General features: G+C 44.0%; 1 protein-coding gene across 1 annotated transcript in view; it reads left to right on the top strand.

Annotated features, from left to right (window-relative positions):
* The window catches only part of NSUN2 (NOP2/Sun RNA methyltransferase 2), a 113,568-nt gene that overhangs the window by 60,981 nt on the left and 35,156 nt on the right, over positions 1 to 17,431 (top strand). Inside the window, exons 12-13 of the mRNA XM_077492011.1 lie at positions 7,269 to 7,365; positions 14,766 to 14,947. Coding sequence (XP_077348137.1) covers positions 7,269 to 7,365; positions 14,766 to 14,947 — 279 coding nt within the window. The remainder of the gene's footprint in view (positions 1 to 7,268; positions 7,366 to 14,765; positions 14,948 to 17,431) is intronic.

Here is a 17,431-nt window from a genome sequence, read left to right as displayed (position 1 = left end):
AAATGCCATTTCTCAAGGCATCTTCCAGGACAGCCCATGAGACCTAGGGCGGCTCCTACCAGGACAGGAAATGCGTTCACCCCTCCAGATAAATGGGGTCCACCAGGCCTCCATGTCGGTTTTGGTGTTTCCAACAGACGGAGGGGTTAACCTGTTTTCCTGGAACCTAATGTCCCTAGTTCTCATGAGTGATGCTCCTGTTTCTTGGTAAAGAGACTTCCTACCTTCTCCTGACCCAGAGCGTCTCCTCCCTGGGGGAGTAGAGGGGCTGCTGCTGTCCTCGGTGCCTGGGGAAGGCCAGGACCTCTGCTGATGTTCGATAGCCCCAATCCAGCGCTCCGGCTGCTCAGTGTCTGGGGAAGCATGCATTCCTGCTGGCAGCCTGGCTGAAAGTGCAGGGGAAGGCAGAGAGCTGCTTTGTGAGCCCATGGAGGGTGGGGTGGTCGGAGCCACTGCGCTCCAAGTTGGCCCATAGGAAGTGCCGGACAGGTCACTTCCGAGGTGGCTTGATGTCCTCAGCAGACGCGGGTTCCGGTCTTCAAAGTTTCAGAGGACACTGAGTGGCTGTTGTACATTAGTGAAGACCCAGTGGAGACTGCAGGACCATTACAGGAGCAGGATGGCTTCCTCTGCAGCACTTGCACAGCCAGCGGATGCAGGCTCTAGCACCCCACAGGTAAGCCTGAAGTACATGTACCCCTGTGGGTCCTGTAGGTTTTTTTTCTCCCTTTGTACCTAGTGGGACTTGGTGAAGGGGGCACCTTCCCCTTTCCTGCACTGGATGTGTTATGGAGTATTGGGCTGGCCTAATTTGCAACCTAAGAGTCGTTTGTTTTCTGTTTTCAGGCCAAGACCAAGGCTCAACCACCCAAGAGGAAGTGTGCAGTCTGTGACAGCAAATTGAGCACGTGCATAGATAGCAAAGTTAAGGGTCACCTAGCAGTATCTTGTCAGAAGATGCTTCAGTTAGGGATGAGCTAACTTCAACTTTTAGCTCTTTTAAATCCCCAATTGCCAAGATGCTGGTCCCCTCTCAGTCATTTGCCAGATAGGACTCCAGCACTTTTTGGCGATCCACTGCAGCTCGTGGAAAGTGAGGATTCAGAGGCAGAAACTAGACCTCTCCGTTCTTTGGCAGAATCGGTCAGAAGGAGGGCTTAAGGATAGAGAATCATTCAGGGACTCGAGGTACAAGCTGTTGGCTTTTAACAGGTGATTAACATCTATCTGTGACACTTGAGATTGAAGAGAAGGTGCAAATGTGCAAGCACAATCTTATTTTTGAAGAAATGCATAAGAGGCTTGAGTTTATTTTATTTATTTTCCTGTGCAATGCTCCCTTCTAGATGCAATTCAATTACAATGGGATAACCCAGAGAGGAAAAGCCATGAAACACCCCTAGTTGGATGCACCTCTGTCAAATTTCCGCAGGGCTTGGGACTCATCAATTGTCAGTCTTAAACTGGCCTTCACATCTACCTGTGTAGCCAGAAACCTCAAGTTGTGGTTATCACAGATGCAAACTCATCTTTCTGCACGAACTGCAAGAGATAAGATCCTTAAGGCCTTTTCCATTCCTCTTTCGGGCAGTAGATTTTCTGGGGGATTCCTCCGCTGAGTCGGTTAGGATTACAGCCAGAACTTCTTTTTTGATAAATTCAACCAGAAGTCGTGTATTTTCTTCCAAATTGCACCTATGTGGTCTTCCCCTGTCAGGCCACCATTTGTTTGACCCAGACTACTGGAGGCAGTATAGCACATGACTGACAGGAAAAAGTATTTTCCAGAAAAGCCAGCTGCCAGAAAAACTAATATAAAACGAGGCAACTGGTTTACTTAATGGCCAAAGACTGTTCATTTCCTTTTAATCAATGAAAACTTCTCAATATGTCGACAGGTAATTCCTAGAAGCCATAAGTTATGTCTCATATCATACCATTGTTTCTCTGTGGAACAACGAATTGTTCTGTCCGGAAAGAATTATTTCATGAGCAGCAACCTCAAGCCTATTTTATTTTAGATCTGGTAGCCAATGGGCACAGGCTGGAGTTCGATTCCCATCCTCCAGAGAAATTATTTGTCGCCACCCCTCTCCGAGATCGAGTAAAGGCAACGCCTCTATGCCTTCAGATTGGAGACTTTGTGGAAAAACAAGTCCAACTTAGTTGGATCAGGGCAAAGTATTTTATTCCCATATTTATGTGATAAAGAAGCCTTCGGGAAAGTATCCCTTAATTTTGAATCTTCGGTCTCTAAATCGTTTAAGTACGAGCACTTCTGCGTGGAATCTGTGTTTTTGATCAAGAATTTGCTTTACCTGAAAGTGCTTTATGCCGACACTGGATTTGAGGGATATCTACTTGCACATTCCTATTCATCCAGCATTACAATTTTTTTAAAAACTAGCTGTGAAAATGGGATTGCTGATCCTTAATTTTCAATTCCAAGCTTTGCCCTTCAGGTTGTCATCGTCTCCATGACTCGTTACAATGGTCCTGGGGGAAGCACTGGCACCGTTACGAATAAAATCCATTACAATCATCCCTTACCTGGACAATCGCCTAGTAGTGGCAGAGTTGAACCAGAAACTAGAGCAGGATCTCCATACTATGCAGAAAGTTTCTCCAGTCGCTATGCTGGTTAGTCAACGGGGAGAAGTCTTCCCTGATTCCAGGCTCAGACAGTAACATATCTTGGGTATGAGATTTACTCGGTAGAGCAAAATAATTTTCCTTCCTCCGGAAAAAGTCTTGAGGGTGGTTCAGATGATTGCATCCTTGCAAACCGACCAGTGGGTCTCCCTCAGAGAAATCTCAAGAGCAGTAGGCCTGATGACCTCTTGCTTTCCTGCAGTACTGTGGGTGAGGTTTAACCAACATCCACTGCAATTGTTTCTGCTAAGAAACTCAGATGGATTCACAAGTGTGTTGGTTTTTTTTTTTTTTTTTTTTTTTGATCCGAGGGCTCGAATACCTTCCAGGGTAAATGGGGTCCTGTGGTGGTGGAGGTCGCCACTTCACCTGACAAGAGGATTGTAATGGGTCATTCCAGTATCCCAAAGAATCTTGACGGATGTGAGTTCCTTTTGGATGGGAAGCCAAACAATGCAGTTGCACAGGTAGGATGGTCCCCCAGGGAGACAAAGGCTTCATCAAATCAGAGGGAGCTTCTGGCAGTACAGAGAGCCTTAGAAGCCTTTCAGAATGGAGGTCAATGGTCACCACCTGAAGATTGGCTCAGACAACATTACTACCATAGCATACCTCAACAAGGTGAGTGGAGACAAGAATTTGGACTCTTCAACTCAGGCCAAAAGATCTTCTGCTGGGCAGAAGTGAATCTGGCCTCTCTTACAACAATTCACCTAAAAGAACTCAAAATGGTCTGGCAGATTTACCTCAGTCTCTACCAGGTGTGTCGCGACAATTGGTCCCTCAATCCTAAGATCTTTGTAGAGATTATAGACAGATGGGGTTCCCCCGAGGTACAAACCTTTTTTTATTTTTTATTTTTTTTTTATTTTTTTCTCAAAGCAACTGCAAGACTGATTCTTTTCCCTGAATCCAGCCGATCTGTCTTTGATCATCAGTGCGTTAGCGAATGCCTAGCCATCCAGCCTCTGCTATGCCTTCCCTCCTATCAGGCTAATTCTGAAAGTTCTCCCAAAGTTTCTTCTGGAAAAGGACAGATCTCATCCTAATGGCCCCCTTTTGGCCCAAAAGTCAATGGTTTTCCCTGCTGCAAGGCTCTAGCTTCAGAGCCTCCAGCCTCCCAAAGACTTGCTGTCTTAGGGCCCGGTGTCGCACCACAGGTGGCATCCTTGACCTCAATGGCTTTGTATCTGAAGAGAAGATGCTAAGCTCCCAGGGATTTTCAAACAAAGTGGTCAGAAATCTGGTTAATTGCAGGAGGCCTGTTACAAGCGCTTATATACTCCAATGTTTGGAAGAAATGAAACTCTTGGCTGTCTAAAATCATTTATTTTTTCCCACAATGTTCCATCAATTCTGGAATTTTTTTCAGGAGGGTGTTGACAAGGGTCTATCCCTTCGTACATTAAAGGTAAAGACTGTGTCTATTCATGTTTTCCTCCAGTGTCCTCTCTTGGAAAATCCTTTATTTTTTATTTTTTGTAATCGTTCGATCTGGACCTGTAGTTGTCAGAGCATATCCTACCTGGGACCGGTCTCTGGTCCTACAGGCTCTGGTGGGTTTTCAGTTTGAGTTGCTTAACCGGACCATTTTGCTGGCTGAAGACCAGAGCACTTTTTGTGATTCGGCACTGCGCCCCTTTAACTGACAATTGTGCAGTCATGCAACATGGCTCCCAAACAAAATTGACATCCTTTTTTTTTTCCCCACAATTAGAGCTTTCTTTTGGTGGTATTTCATCACCTCTGCGGTTTATTTTTGCGCTATACACAAAAATGGAGTGACAATTTTGAAGAAAAAAAATGAATTTTTTACTTTTTGCTATGACTGCGGACACTTAGGACAATTTTGCCACATTTTTGGGACCATTGCCCTTTTTACAGCGATCAGTGCTATAAAATTGTGCTGATTGCTGTAAAAATGACACTGGCATTGAAGGGGTTAACCACTAGGGGGATAGGGAGGGGTTAAGTGTGTCCCGGGGAGTTATTGTAACTGTTAGGGGGTGTGGCTATGAATGATACTTAACTGATCATAGCTCCCAATCACAGGGAGCTATGATCAGTGACAGTGTCACTAGGCAGAACAGGGAGATGCTTGTTTACATTAGCATCTCCCTGTTCTTCAGCTCCGTGAGACGATTGTGGGTATCCCCGTGGACATAGAGTTCGTGGGAGCCGCGATCCTACTCGCTGAGCTCTCAGCAGGGTCGCTGAGAGCTCGGTGGCAAATTCATAGGGATGTACCTGTACGCACATTTGCCCAGCTCTGCCATTCTGCCAATGTATATGTATGTTCGGCGGTTGGCAAGTGGTTAAGGATGTGTCCGTAAAGTTGCTTACACTAAACACTATTTTTCTAGTGGCAATTACATCAGCTCTTGGGGTCAGTGAATTGCAGGCCCTTTTCAGTCAGGGAACCTTTCCTCACAATGTATGAGGTGTTAAAATGTGGTGTTAAAAATGGATCCAGGTTTTTTGCCTAAGGTAGCCAGTACCTTCCACAGATCCCAGGATATTTTGCTGCCAACCTTTTCCAATATGCCTAAGGCCGAGAAAGAAAATAACTAGTTTCTTAGATGGCAGAAGAATTATTCTCTGCTACCTAGAGGTCACCAAAACCTTTAGAAAATCCGATGCTTTGTTCTTTTTCCTGGAGCTCACAAAGGTAAGGATGCCTCCAAGGCCACCTTAGCCAGATCGATAAGGCTATTGTTGAATCCTACAGAGTTATGACGGTTTCTCCGCCTTTTTCCAAAGCACCTTCAACAAGAGCCTTGTCTGCGTCTTGAGCTGAGCTGCAACTGGGATCAGTTTTATAACCTTCGTTAAACATCATCGTCTGGACCTCCTGTCTTCTCAGGAACAGGCATTTGTAAGTTCCTTCAGGCAGTGGTCCGTAACCCCCCCCCCCCCCCCCCCCCCCCCCCCGACTGGTACGTTTTTGGCTCATCGTCTCATGGGCTGTCCTGGAAGACACCTTGAGAAAAGCTAAATTAAACTTACCGGTAACTTTTTTTTTTTTCTTAGCATCTTTCAGGACAGCTGGATTCCCACCCAATTATGTCTTGAATTATGTGTATTATGCATATGTTTAGCAGGTACATCCTACGGTTCTCGAATAATGACATGGAGGCCGCCTTTTATCTGGTGGGGTTAACGTGTTTCCTGTCCTGGTATGTGGAGCCCTAGGTCTCATGGGCTGTCCTGCAAGACTCTCAGAAAAGTGTTACTGGTATGTCTAACTCGGCTTTTTGCAATTCTCATCTTAAACATTTACTGGAATGAGTGCTGTAAAATTAATACTTCTCAAACTTTCAGCGGACATGTGGAAACTGATGCAAAAATATCCAAATATACTATTCTCAGTGCATTGTATGAATTCCCTTTCTCTGAAAAGGTCAATGTCTTTACTTGTAGAAAAGGACAGAGCCTTTTCTACATCTTATGAATATTTTGAATTCAATTGACAATAGCCATACTACTGGATACCATAAAAGTTTTAGTAGTCCTACATGTCTGTAATTAAGCTCCTTTTCAAGATGTAATGATTGCAAAAATAGATTCATGTCAGGGTCCCTTTTAGGATTTGAGGGGTTTTGTACTGTAAAGAGCAAGCATATTGTGTAAATTGTACTGCTACATTTAGATGCATAGTGAATATTGAAATGTTACATTTTATTGGTGGAAAGAACCTGGGTATTTTCTGAACCTTTCCATATACCAAGTAATGTTGGCTTAATGTATGCATTTAATGTGCGGCTTTGAAGGACAAATGATAGGGTCTTGAGTACTTTCCCTTTCTTTTATGGAGAAATGTGCAGAAATGGCAATCACTGTTTTTAATATCAAGCTTCCAGTTCCCTGTTTCTTATAGATAGAAGGTGAGTAAAAACAGCCTCCATTTTTCTGTCATCTGAGTGCTACTTGCTTAGCTATCTCTCTGGCTTCAATACTTAAAGTAGATTTTCACCCTTTGAAAGTATGCTCCCCTCCATCCAGTTCCCACCCTGCACCCTCTTTCGCTGCACAAATCTGTTAGCCCTTCTGGATTCAAGCTCAGGCTCCTAATGTCAAAAAGGTGTGAGACCTGATCAGCTGCTGCAGAGAAGTGGATCACCGCAGAACACTGGATGGGCGAGTACCAAAAAACAAAAAACTAAATTGAATGTGTGTTTCCCCTTTAAGGCACTGAGCTGGAACAAGCATGCAGATAACAAAAGTCAAAGCTTATAATCAAATAGGTGTTGGTGACTCCTTAACACACATGCACCTCCCTATTAAGTCTCTGCTGTGCAGTCTCAAAAAACCTGCAGAGCTCTGGATAGCTTTTGTTATGTATTGAATGTTTTTTGTTAATCCAACATTTGCACATATACAAACGCACATAAAATATGCCTTTGGAAACTTAAAAAAAAATAATAATCTAAAGTTGACCTAGACCATTAGAAATCTCCTTTGCTAAGCAAGACCATATGTTTTTATCTGAATACAATAGAGAAGAGTTTTGATTCACTTGGTCCAATAGCTGTTCTAGTAGTGTAAAGGCAGCAGTGTGCCATAGATTGGTATATTGCTTAATCTTCACTCACTTTGTTTTTTTTGCTTTTTAACAGCCTGAGAATACTGCCACATCACCAGAATACTGGAGGTTTCTTTGTAGCAGTTTTGATAAAGAAAGCCCCTATGCCATGGAACAGGAGACAACCCAAGGTATATTTTTATAACTCGTTAGTGTAATCAATGACTCTGTAGCACTTTGCCTGTGATTAATCTGGATTGTTTTCATTACTAATCTTTGGAGTCCTACATGCTGCTTTCCATACTATATAGCCGGCTCGGAAGAGCATGGGGGGGTTTCAAGAGTCCAAAAGAGTGCCATTTTCATCATGGGTATGTGCAATAGACAAAGCCAACACATACCTGTGATTGAACAATCATAGGCGGGTCCTTGCCACTGTCATATGTTACTAATACCTCTCAACTAGATAAAGGGGTCAATTTTATACATTATAATAGAGATGCACCAAACGGAAATTGTGGTGCCGAAACCGAAAATGCAGCATACGCTTGGCCGAAATCTGAAAATTAGTTTTTAAAAATATTTGTTTTTTATATATAATTGTATTCAACTTTTTTTAACAGTTTATTTTTAATAAAACACAGAAAAAAAAACAGCTCCACATTCTTGAGTTATATTCTATAACATGAGTGATATTTCAACAGCACAGTAGCTTACAGCAGATTGAGAGAGTTGAATCAATAGGGGGAGTACATTACATTCAGATGTCAACTCTACTAAGGAGAACATAGTCGCACCCCGACCAGTCACATAATTTCTTCAACCCTTAATCCGAAGTAAGTCGCCTCTCCTGGATCCACACCGCCCAGATTTTATCAAATTTCGTAGGGCAATTATGTCATGGGTAGGTTAATTTGTATAGTGGTAAGACTGCATCTGCTAGGGCTGGCCACTGGTGTACTTCTTTTTTGCCTGTCTTGTGGACACATTGGAAAAAATACCCAGTGGCAGTGGGTCGCAAGGAACTCTTATCTTGCCTATAGAGTTGATGTTGGCCACCACCCCCTTCCAGAAATTTTTTAGATGTGGACAGGACCATACAACATGAAAGAAAGTGCCTGTCTATAGGGCACAGGGCATTCTTGTCAGGGTACATCCTAGTGAGGCGTTCTGGGGTGTAATATGCCCAGTGGATGAACCTGAGCTGGGGGAACCTATCCCTTGTGGAGACAATAAGAAGGTATTTCTGTACATCCCAATCATCAGTGAGAGCAGGTATAGCCGCCTGCCACCTTGAAAACAGCCAGGAAACCACAGAGGTATCAAGGCCAGCAAATTCGGCATAAAGGACCGAGAGGTTTTAAATCCTCGGCCAGGGCCAACATGCGCTCAGTCCCATTAGCCTTCAACTTAATAGGGTGGGGAAACTGGGTCCGATAAGCATGTTGGAGCTGGATGTACCTGCAGAACACAAAATTAGGCAGTCCATGCTCACCCCGTAAGTCGTCAAATGTCCACAACCCATCCGCAGAGACTATATCCACCAGAGTTCTGATACCAAAGCTGACCCATATCACAGGGTCCGCAATGGACCGGAAGTGTGGCAGTCTCGGATTGCCCCACAAAAGGGGTGTATAGAGGACAACAGTTGAGTTTCTCTACCTTTTTTGCCCTCAGTGTCTCAAACCCGCAGCTTAACACATGGAAGGGGTAATGTTCGGGTTAGATCTGGGACTTGTGTATCAAGTTCTGAGTATGAACCCAGCAGTTCCGCCTCCAGCAATGCTGCAGAGTTAGTTGGTTACTCAGCCACCATCTGATTGTCACAAGGACCGCAGTCCATTACTACTTGACAAAACAAGACATCGCTAGGCCCCCCAAAGAGACCGCAAGTTGAAGAGTGGTCTGTGGTATCCTGGGGGTGCTCCCATTCCATACGAAGGAGATGAGACTGTTCAATTTCTGAAAAAACTGATGCGGAAGGGGACCCGGGGTCTTTCTAAACAGAGGAACTTTGGAAGCACAAACGTTTTAGTAAGGTTGACTTTACCAACAGGGGTGAGGGGCAAAGTCCTCCAGGCAGCACACCTCCGTGTCAGGGAGGATAGAACCGGTTCTAAATTGAGAGGTATAAATTTAAACTTCTTTCTGAATAACTACCCCCAAATATTTAAATTGGGAGACTATTTGCAGTGGTCTATCAATAGGTAGCCTGTTATCGCAGGAGTGCAAAGCAAACTGAATGGACTTCCCCCAGTTAACTCGAACACCCGACTACTTACCGAAGGTGTCCATAAGTAGGAGAGCCTCTCTGCGAGGTAGCAGAGTTTCTAAGATACAAGAGGGTGTCATCGGCGTAGAGGGAGATCTTCTCTACAGGCCCTATGGTGATGCCACTGACCGTGGGTGCTGAGTGTAGGAGGATTGCCATTTGGCTCTATGGCTAGCGCAAAAAGCGCTGGGGAGAGTGGGCATCCCTGCCTTGTCCCTCTGTAGGCAAAAGGAAGGTGAGAGGACTGATCTAGTGCGCACGCAAGCTTTAGGGGCGTTTATAAAGGGCATTCACACAAGAAATAAACCTAGGGCCAAAGCGGAGTAGGACCTCCCATAGATATATCCATTCAAATCAAATGCTTTTTCAGCATCCAGGGAGGCCACTGCATCCAAGGTAATTGTCAGAACCCAGAACTGTGTAAAGCCTCCGGAGATTTATATCTGTGCCCTTACCTGGCATAAAACCTGTCTGATCCTCGTGGATTAGGATAAGGATAACTTCATTCAATATCCACGCCAAGACCTTAATGAGAATCTTGGCGTCTGAATTAAGCAGTGAAATCAGTTGGAAGGAGGTACACAGCTCGGGCTCCTTACCCGGCTTGGGTATAACTACTATAATTTCCTCCGTCATAGATGCAGGGAGTGCCCCTTCCTTCAGGGTCTTGACTATCATCTCATGAAGCATAGACGTTAACTGTTCACCGTATTGTTTATAAAATTCTGGGGGGATCCCATCTGCACCCGGGGTTTTCCCTGCCTGAAGGTCGCCCATAGCCTGTTGGACCTCTTCCACAGTTATGAAGCCGTCAAGGTGTTCACGTGCTGTGTCAGAGAGGGTGGGGAAGTTGATCTGTTCTAAAAAGGTAGTAAGCTCACTCAGTTGTCGACCTTGAAGGAGTAAAGGCCACTGTAATATGAGGTGAATCGGGCATTTATGGCCAGGAGGTCTACCACCAATGCCCCATCAGTATCGCAAATCTGGGCAAATGGAGGAGATCAAAGTAAGTTATCGGGTTTTAGGATAACGCGTACCCTAACTCCAGAGTCTGAGCTTTGGCCTCAGCCTCTGCCAGAGTGACAGAGGCTTCCTGCCTGGCCCTAGAGATGGTGGATTGATATGAACCCCTAATATAGTCCTTGAAAGCTTCCCATGTATTAACTGCAGCAGTACTTGTGTTTGTCAGCCAGAAGTAATTTATGTGAGTGGAAATTTTCACCTCCACTATGGGATTCGAGAGCCAAAAGCGTGATCGCTGCCGCAGTCACTCTGAGGGAGGTGTCGGGGTTTGCAAACTACACAGCATAGGGGCATGATCAGATATTCCCCTCGGTAAAATATCCGTCTCGTATATACATGAGAGAACGGCCCATAACTAACAAATATTAAATCAATGTGGGACATGGCTCGGTGAGATGTGTAATGACAGGTGAAGACTCTGTCCACCGGGTGCCTTCACCGACAGACATCAGTCAGGCCGTAGAGACTCCCATCGTGACAGGGGAGTCCACACCGGTGGGGGTGTCATTAACATAACATTGACACTCCCAGCCGTCCGCATAGGGCAGTGTGAACTGCCGGCGGGAGGTGTGCGATGCGGGAAAACGCTGCGGATTCGCGGCTTTCCCGCATCGCAGCGGTGTGAACCTGGCCTGAAGGTGAAAAAGCACAAAAATCATTTATTTTTTATTTATTTTTTAACCACAGATAACTTAAATTTTAAAAGAATTGTGAAGACTTTATATATTCACGGTATATATGCATGTATACAGTGCCTTGCGAAAGGATTCGGCCCCCTTGAACTTTTCAACCTTTTTGCCACATTTCAGGGTTTAAAGATATAAAATTTAAATTTTTTTGTGAAGAATCACCAACAAGTGGGACACAATTGTGAAGTGGAATGAAATCTATTGGATATTTTAAACTTTTTTTAGCAAATAAAAAAAAACTGAAAAGTGCTGCGTGCAAAATTATTCGGCCCCTTTACTTTCAGTGCAGCAAATTCACTCCAGAAGTTCAGTGAGGATCTCTGAATGATCCAATGTTGTCCTAAATGACTGATGGTGATAGAATCCACCTGTGTGTAATCAAGTCTCTGTATAAATGCACCTGCTCTGTGATAGTCTCAGGGTTCTGTTGAAAGCGCAGAGAGCATCATGAAGACCAAGGAACACACCAGGCAAGTCCGTAATACTGTTGTGGAGAAGTTTAAAGCCGGATTTGGATACAAAAAGATTTCCCAAGCTTTAAACATCCCAAGGAGCACTGTGCAAGCGATCATTTGGAAATGGAAGGAGTATCAGACCACTGCAAATCTACCAAGACCTGGCCGTCCCTCTAAACTTTCAGCTCAGACAAGGAGAAGACTGATCAGAGATGCAGCCAAGAGGCCCATGATCACTCTGGATGAACTGCAGAGAACTACAGCTGAGGTGGGAGAGTCTGTCCATAGGACAACAATCAGTCGTACACTGCACAAATCTGGCCTTTATGGAAGAGTGGCAAGAAGAAAGCCATTTCTCAAAGATATCCATAAAAGTCTCGTCTAAAGTTTGCCATAAGTCACCTGGGAGACACACCAAACATGTGGAAGAAGGTGCTCTGGTCAGATGAAACCAAAATAGAACTTTTTGCCCACAATGCAAAACGATATGTTTGCCGTAAAAGCAACACAGCTCATCACCCTCAACACACCATCCCCACTGTCAAACATGGTGGTGGCAGCATCATGGTTTGGGCCTGCTTTTCTTCAGCAGGGACAGGGAAGATGGTTAAAATTGAGGGGAAGATGGATGCAGCCAAATACAGGACCATTCTGGATGAAAACCTGTTGGAGTCTGCAAAAGACCTGAAACTGGGACAGACATTTATCTTCCAACAAGACAATGATCCCAAACATACAGCAAAATCTACAAAGGAATGGTTCACAAATAAACGTATCCAGGTGTTAGAATGGCCAAGTCAAAGTCCAGACCTGAATCCAATCGAGAATCTGTGGAAAGAGCTGAAAACTGCTGTTCACAAACGCTCTCCATCCAACCTCACTGAGCTCTAGCTGTTTTGCAAGGAAGAATGGGCAAGAATTTCAGTCTCTCGATGTGCAAAACTGATAGACATACCCCAAGCGACTTGCAGCTGTAATCGCAGCAAAAAGTGGCTCTACAAAGTATTAACGCAAGGGGGCCGAATAATTTTGCACTCCCCACTTTTCATTTTTTTTTATTAGTTAAAGTTTCAAAAATCCAATAGATTTCGTCCACTTCACAATTGTGTCCCACTTGTTGGTGATTCTTCACAAAAATTTTTTTTTTATATCTTTTATGTTTTGAAGCCTGAAATGTGGCAAAAGGTTGAAAAGTTCAAGGGGGCCGAATACTTTCGCAAGGCACTGTATGTACACTCACCGGCCACTTTATTAGGTACACCTTGTTAGTACCGGGTTGGACCCCTTTTTGCCTTCAGAACTGCCTTAATACTTTGTGGCATAGATTTAAGAAGACGTTGGAAACATTCCTCAGATTCTGATCCATATTGACATGATAGCATCACACAGTTTCTGCAGATGTGTCGGCTGCACAGCCATAATGCAAATCTCCCGTTCCACCGCATCCCAAAGGTGCTCTATTGGATTGAGATGACCGTGGAGGCTGTTGGAATACAGTGAACTCATTGTCATGCTCAAGAAACCAGTTTGCGATGATTCAAGCTTTGTGACGGGGCATTATCCTGCTGGAAATAGCCATCAGAATATGGGTACAGTGTAGTCCTAAAGGGATGGACATGATCAGTAACAATACTCAGGCTGTGGCATTTAAACGATGCTCAGTTGGTACTAAGGTGCTCAAAGTGTGGCAAGAAAATATCTCCCCCGCATCTCACACAATTACACCACCAGCCTGAACCGTTGATACAAGGCAGGATAGATCCATGCTTTCATGTTTACACCAAATTTTGACCCTACCATCTAAATGTTGCAGCTGAAATCAAGACTCATCAGACCAGGCAATGTTTTTACAATCTTCTGTTCTCCAATTTTGGTGAGCAGTGCAATATTGTAGCTTCAGTTTCCTGTTCTTAGCTGTCAGCAGTGGCACTCGTCTTCTGTTTCTGTAGCCCATCCTCTTCAAGGTTTGAAGTGTTGTGCGTTCAAAGATGGTATTCTGCATACCTTGGTTGTTGCAAATAGTGTTTTTTTCAGTTACTGTTGCCTTTCTATCATCTGAAACCAGTCTGCCCATTCTCCTTTGACATCAACGAGGCATTTTTCTTCCAGACAACTGCTGCTCACTGGATATTTTTCTTTTTTGGACCATTTTCTGTAAAGCTTAGCGATAGTTTGCGTGAAAATCCCAGCAGATGAGCAGTTTTTAAAATTCTCAAACCAGTCCATCTGGCACCAACAACTATGCAGTGTTCCGTGTCACTTAAATCCCCTTTCTTCCCCATTCTGATGCTTGGTTGGAACTTCAGCAAGTCTTCAATATCTAAACAAAACCACATGGTACTGTCTTGCTGGGTGCAAATGTGCTGCTTTTGCTAGACACTTTTTTTTTTTTTTTGGGGTGCCATGAACAAATTAAGGCCCCTTTCACACATGCGGATGATATGTCCGTATTTCATCCATCCGTTTGTGGATGAAATACGGGCATACATTCATCCCTATGGGATAGCGGGTGTCTGCGGATGACATCCGCAGACACCCGATTTCCTCCGCCTCCGCAACAGTCCGATTCTGCAGACGGAGGAAAATCCTATTTTTCAATCCGTCTGCAGAGCGGATCAGATGAACACGGACACACGGTCCGTGCTCATCCGATCCCCATAGAGGAGAGCGGAGAGCTGACAGGGCGGTCCCCGCACAGTGTGCGGAGACCGCCCTGTCCGCAGCCGGCTCAGCGGGGACAATGGAGCGATCCCCGCTGAGCGAGCGGATCATCACGGGGCGGATCATTACTGATTCGCCCCGTGTGAAAGAGGCCTAAAGGAACCCATGTCTCGCAAAGGCAGCACATTTTGCATGCTGTGCAGGAACAGTGCATGTAATGTTTGTTTCCCGCACTGCATTCTGGTGTCAACCGGGCCTCATTAGCACTAGTCACTGTTTGTGTATGTAGAGATATTCTACATGTATATATCAGTAATTTTTATTGGTATGCTTGTTTGCATTAAACTTGATGCTAGATGTGTAAAAGAATATCAGTTTATCTTCTGTAGCGTGAGTTTCAGTGTGTTTGGCAAATATTTTTCTCTTGTCTAAAGTCCTTTCCCATGCTGTTCTCTGAAAAATTACCTAAAACGTGACCCCTTTTCTTGCAGCTGCTTCGGAGGCCCCCCACTGTTGCGGCTAGTGTGCCAGTTGTTAATGATGCTGTTGAGGATGTGACAGAAACAACAGATGAACCAGCTGCGGGAACAGATAATGCAACGAATAAGGACCAAAGCCTCAAATCTTGCAGCAATCCAACGACTGATTCTACTAATAAGGACAACGTGTGCGGGTAAAGAAGATGCTGGATTACTTTAACAGATTCTTGTACACATTCCTCTTGTTTGCAACCATTTTCTATAGTGTTAAGTGCTGCTCAGCTTTGGTAAGGCTTAATGCTTGTTATGAAAATTAGTGTTCATCCTGAGAGGATCCATGTCGTTGTCAGGATTATCAGGTGAATATGAAGTTATAAAAGCCTAAAAGTAATGAAGCGGCCTCATCTGAAACTGGTAATTTGGATTATTTTTGTTTTTGGTTTTGGATACATTTTTAAATGGTGAAACCGGTGACTTGGACACAGTCCGTCGTTAACCCCTCCTGTTCTTGCAGTGTCCCAAGGGGTAATCTTTGACAAGATCTCACTGCATACTGTTTAAACGGTGGCCTCTAGTAACTTACCAGGCTTGAGCGTTAAGCCCACTGCTTTGCATTGTTTTGCGAATGTTTAATGTCTCATTATGCACTGCCATAGCGTGCATAGTGAGACATGGTGAGTTTAATGTACCTCCATGAACCCTTTTTGCTCTGCAAGGGGTCAGTGAGTAATTCTTGATGCAATTTCACTTCTGTATAGAATTAGATATTTATATATACTGTTGACTCTTTGTACAGCATTTTGCCATGTGTGTCATCTTCAATAGCATATTGCGATCACTTTACCTATCCCTATCCACCTGAGTCTAATTGTCAAAGTTTACCATATCCCTTTTGGATGAGTTGGTATGCATGCAAGATTTAGTCTTTGGCCATAACTCCTAGCCTAGAGTTATGTTGCATCAGCTGTTCTAGGCCCAATACAAGTCCTTGGATGTCTTCACCCTTAAACTGATCCCAGAACTTTCAGACATCGGGTCTCTGTCTCTTTTGTCTTGGCAAAACTTTACTTCTGACACCTCTTTTCCCTGGCATCTTGGCCAGTTGGGAATCTGATACATACATCTCAATCAGGTACATAAGTCTTGCATGGTAGTAGATCAGTAATTGCTTCCCCCATATTGAGGACCTTCCAACCTATGTGGAACTCGTGGAATGACTACTGCATGTCCCCGTTTTTTTTTTTTTTTTTTTTCCTTTAAGGACAAAGTTTTTTTTTTTTTTTTTTTTTTTTGTTTTTCTCCCGAAGTTGAATAAAGGCAAGCACCTTAACTAGGACAGTGTTATGACTTTTCTCTGCCCTGCTTCTGTAGATCCTTTGAAAGTTTTCCTTCCATTGTCTGGCTGTGGTACACACCATTGAAGTTTTATTTCCCAACAGCTAATCCTTCTCTGAGGCCAGTATCGGATGTAAGGTGCTTTTGGTTGCTCTGAATTTTGTTGAGCTCTTCCTTGACCAATTGACACATGGGCCCATTAGATTTTTGGTTGCAGCTTTGTCTGGCTCACAGTGGGACTGCTTTTGGACGTCCAATAGCTAAGACCTTATGTACGCTGCTGCTGCTAAACGGAACGTTTAGGAGCAGTTGGGCATTTTATTTTTTTTCAACTGCTCCTAAACTCTCCTGTTATCTTAGTACATGTACAGGCTTTTTTTTGGAATGCAAAAAAGGGTTCAGAAGCGGAGCCATCCCCTCTTGTCTTGTCATTGCATACTCCAAATCCAAGGCTTAGCTGACCTGGGAGGGGTTATGCGTGGGCAGGGATTCCTGCATTTTTTTTGCCCACTTTCCATTAACCCAAAGGTGGCGGCATAAAGCAAGTAGTTGATGTACTCAAAGAATTTTACAGGTAAACCAAAAAATCCTATTTTCTTTCTTCCTTTTTTTTTTTTTTTTTTTTTTTCTTTCTTCTTTAATTTTGGAGAATTAAACCTTTTCAATCTGTAATCATTTTTAAAATTACTTTATTGGGCAAGAGAACAGACAAGTATCCTTTGTAAGGCTATTTTCACACTGGGGCCCCCAATGCATTAGCGCTAAAGCGCACTTCATTTTAGCAGCTCTTTTCAGCTGCTAGCAAGGCACTTTTAACCCCCCACTATCTGCTGAAGAAGGGGTTAAGAGCGTTTGTTGCGGCACTTCTGAAACACTTTTCAGGTGCTTTGGAAACACTGCCCATGCTTTCCAATGGGCAGGGGCAGTTTGGGAGCGCTGTATACGATGTTTTTTTTTTTTTTTTTTTTTTTCTCTCATCCCGCAAGCGCGCCACCCCAGTGTGAAAGCATACAGGCTTTTACACTCAGGAAGTTTTCAGGTGCTGTTTCTAGCGCTAAAATGCCTGAAAACTGCCTTCAGTGTGAAAGGGGTCTAACAGTGCATAGGAAATAATGGTAAAGATATCCAGAAATTAAATGGAATAGACGTTCTATTGGGGTTAATTGACGCCACCTGTAGTTACACATGATGTATGTGTTGGTGTGCTGCCTTGTTAATCTTTGTGAATGGCTTCCATACACACCTTTTGCAAGGTGCGTGTGCTGCTATGCAGTGGTGTCCTTTAAGGTACACTGGACAAAAAAATGCAGTCTACAATCGGTTACCCAAAGCAGTGTGCCTCA

Source organism: Lithobates pipiens, unplaced genomic scaffold, assembly GCF_037356315.1.
Source record: "Lithobates pipiens isolate NorthernLeopardFrog02 unplaced genomic scaffold, aLitPip1_a1.2 Scaffold_19, whole genome shotgun sequence".
NCBI lineage: Eukaryota > Metazoa > Chordata > Amphibia > Anura > Ranidae > Lithobates > Lithobates pipiens.
Note: the sequence above shows the minus strand (reverse complement) of the source record. Positions and strands in the feature narration are given on the sequence as shown.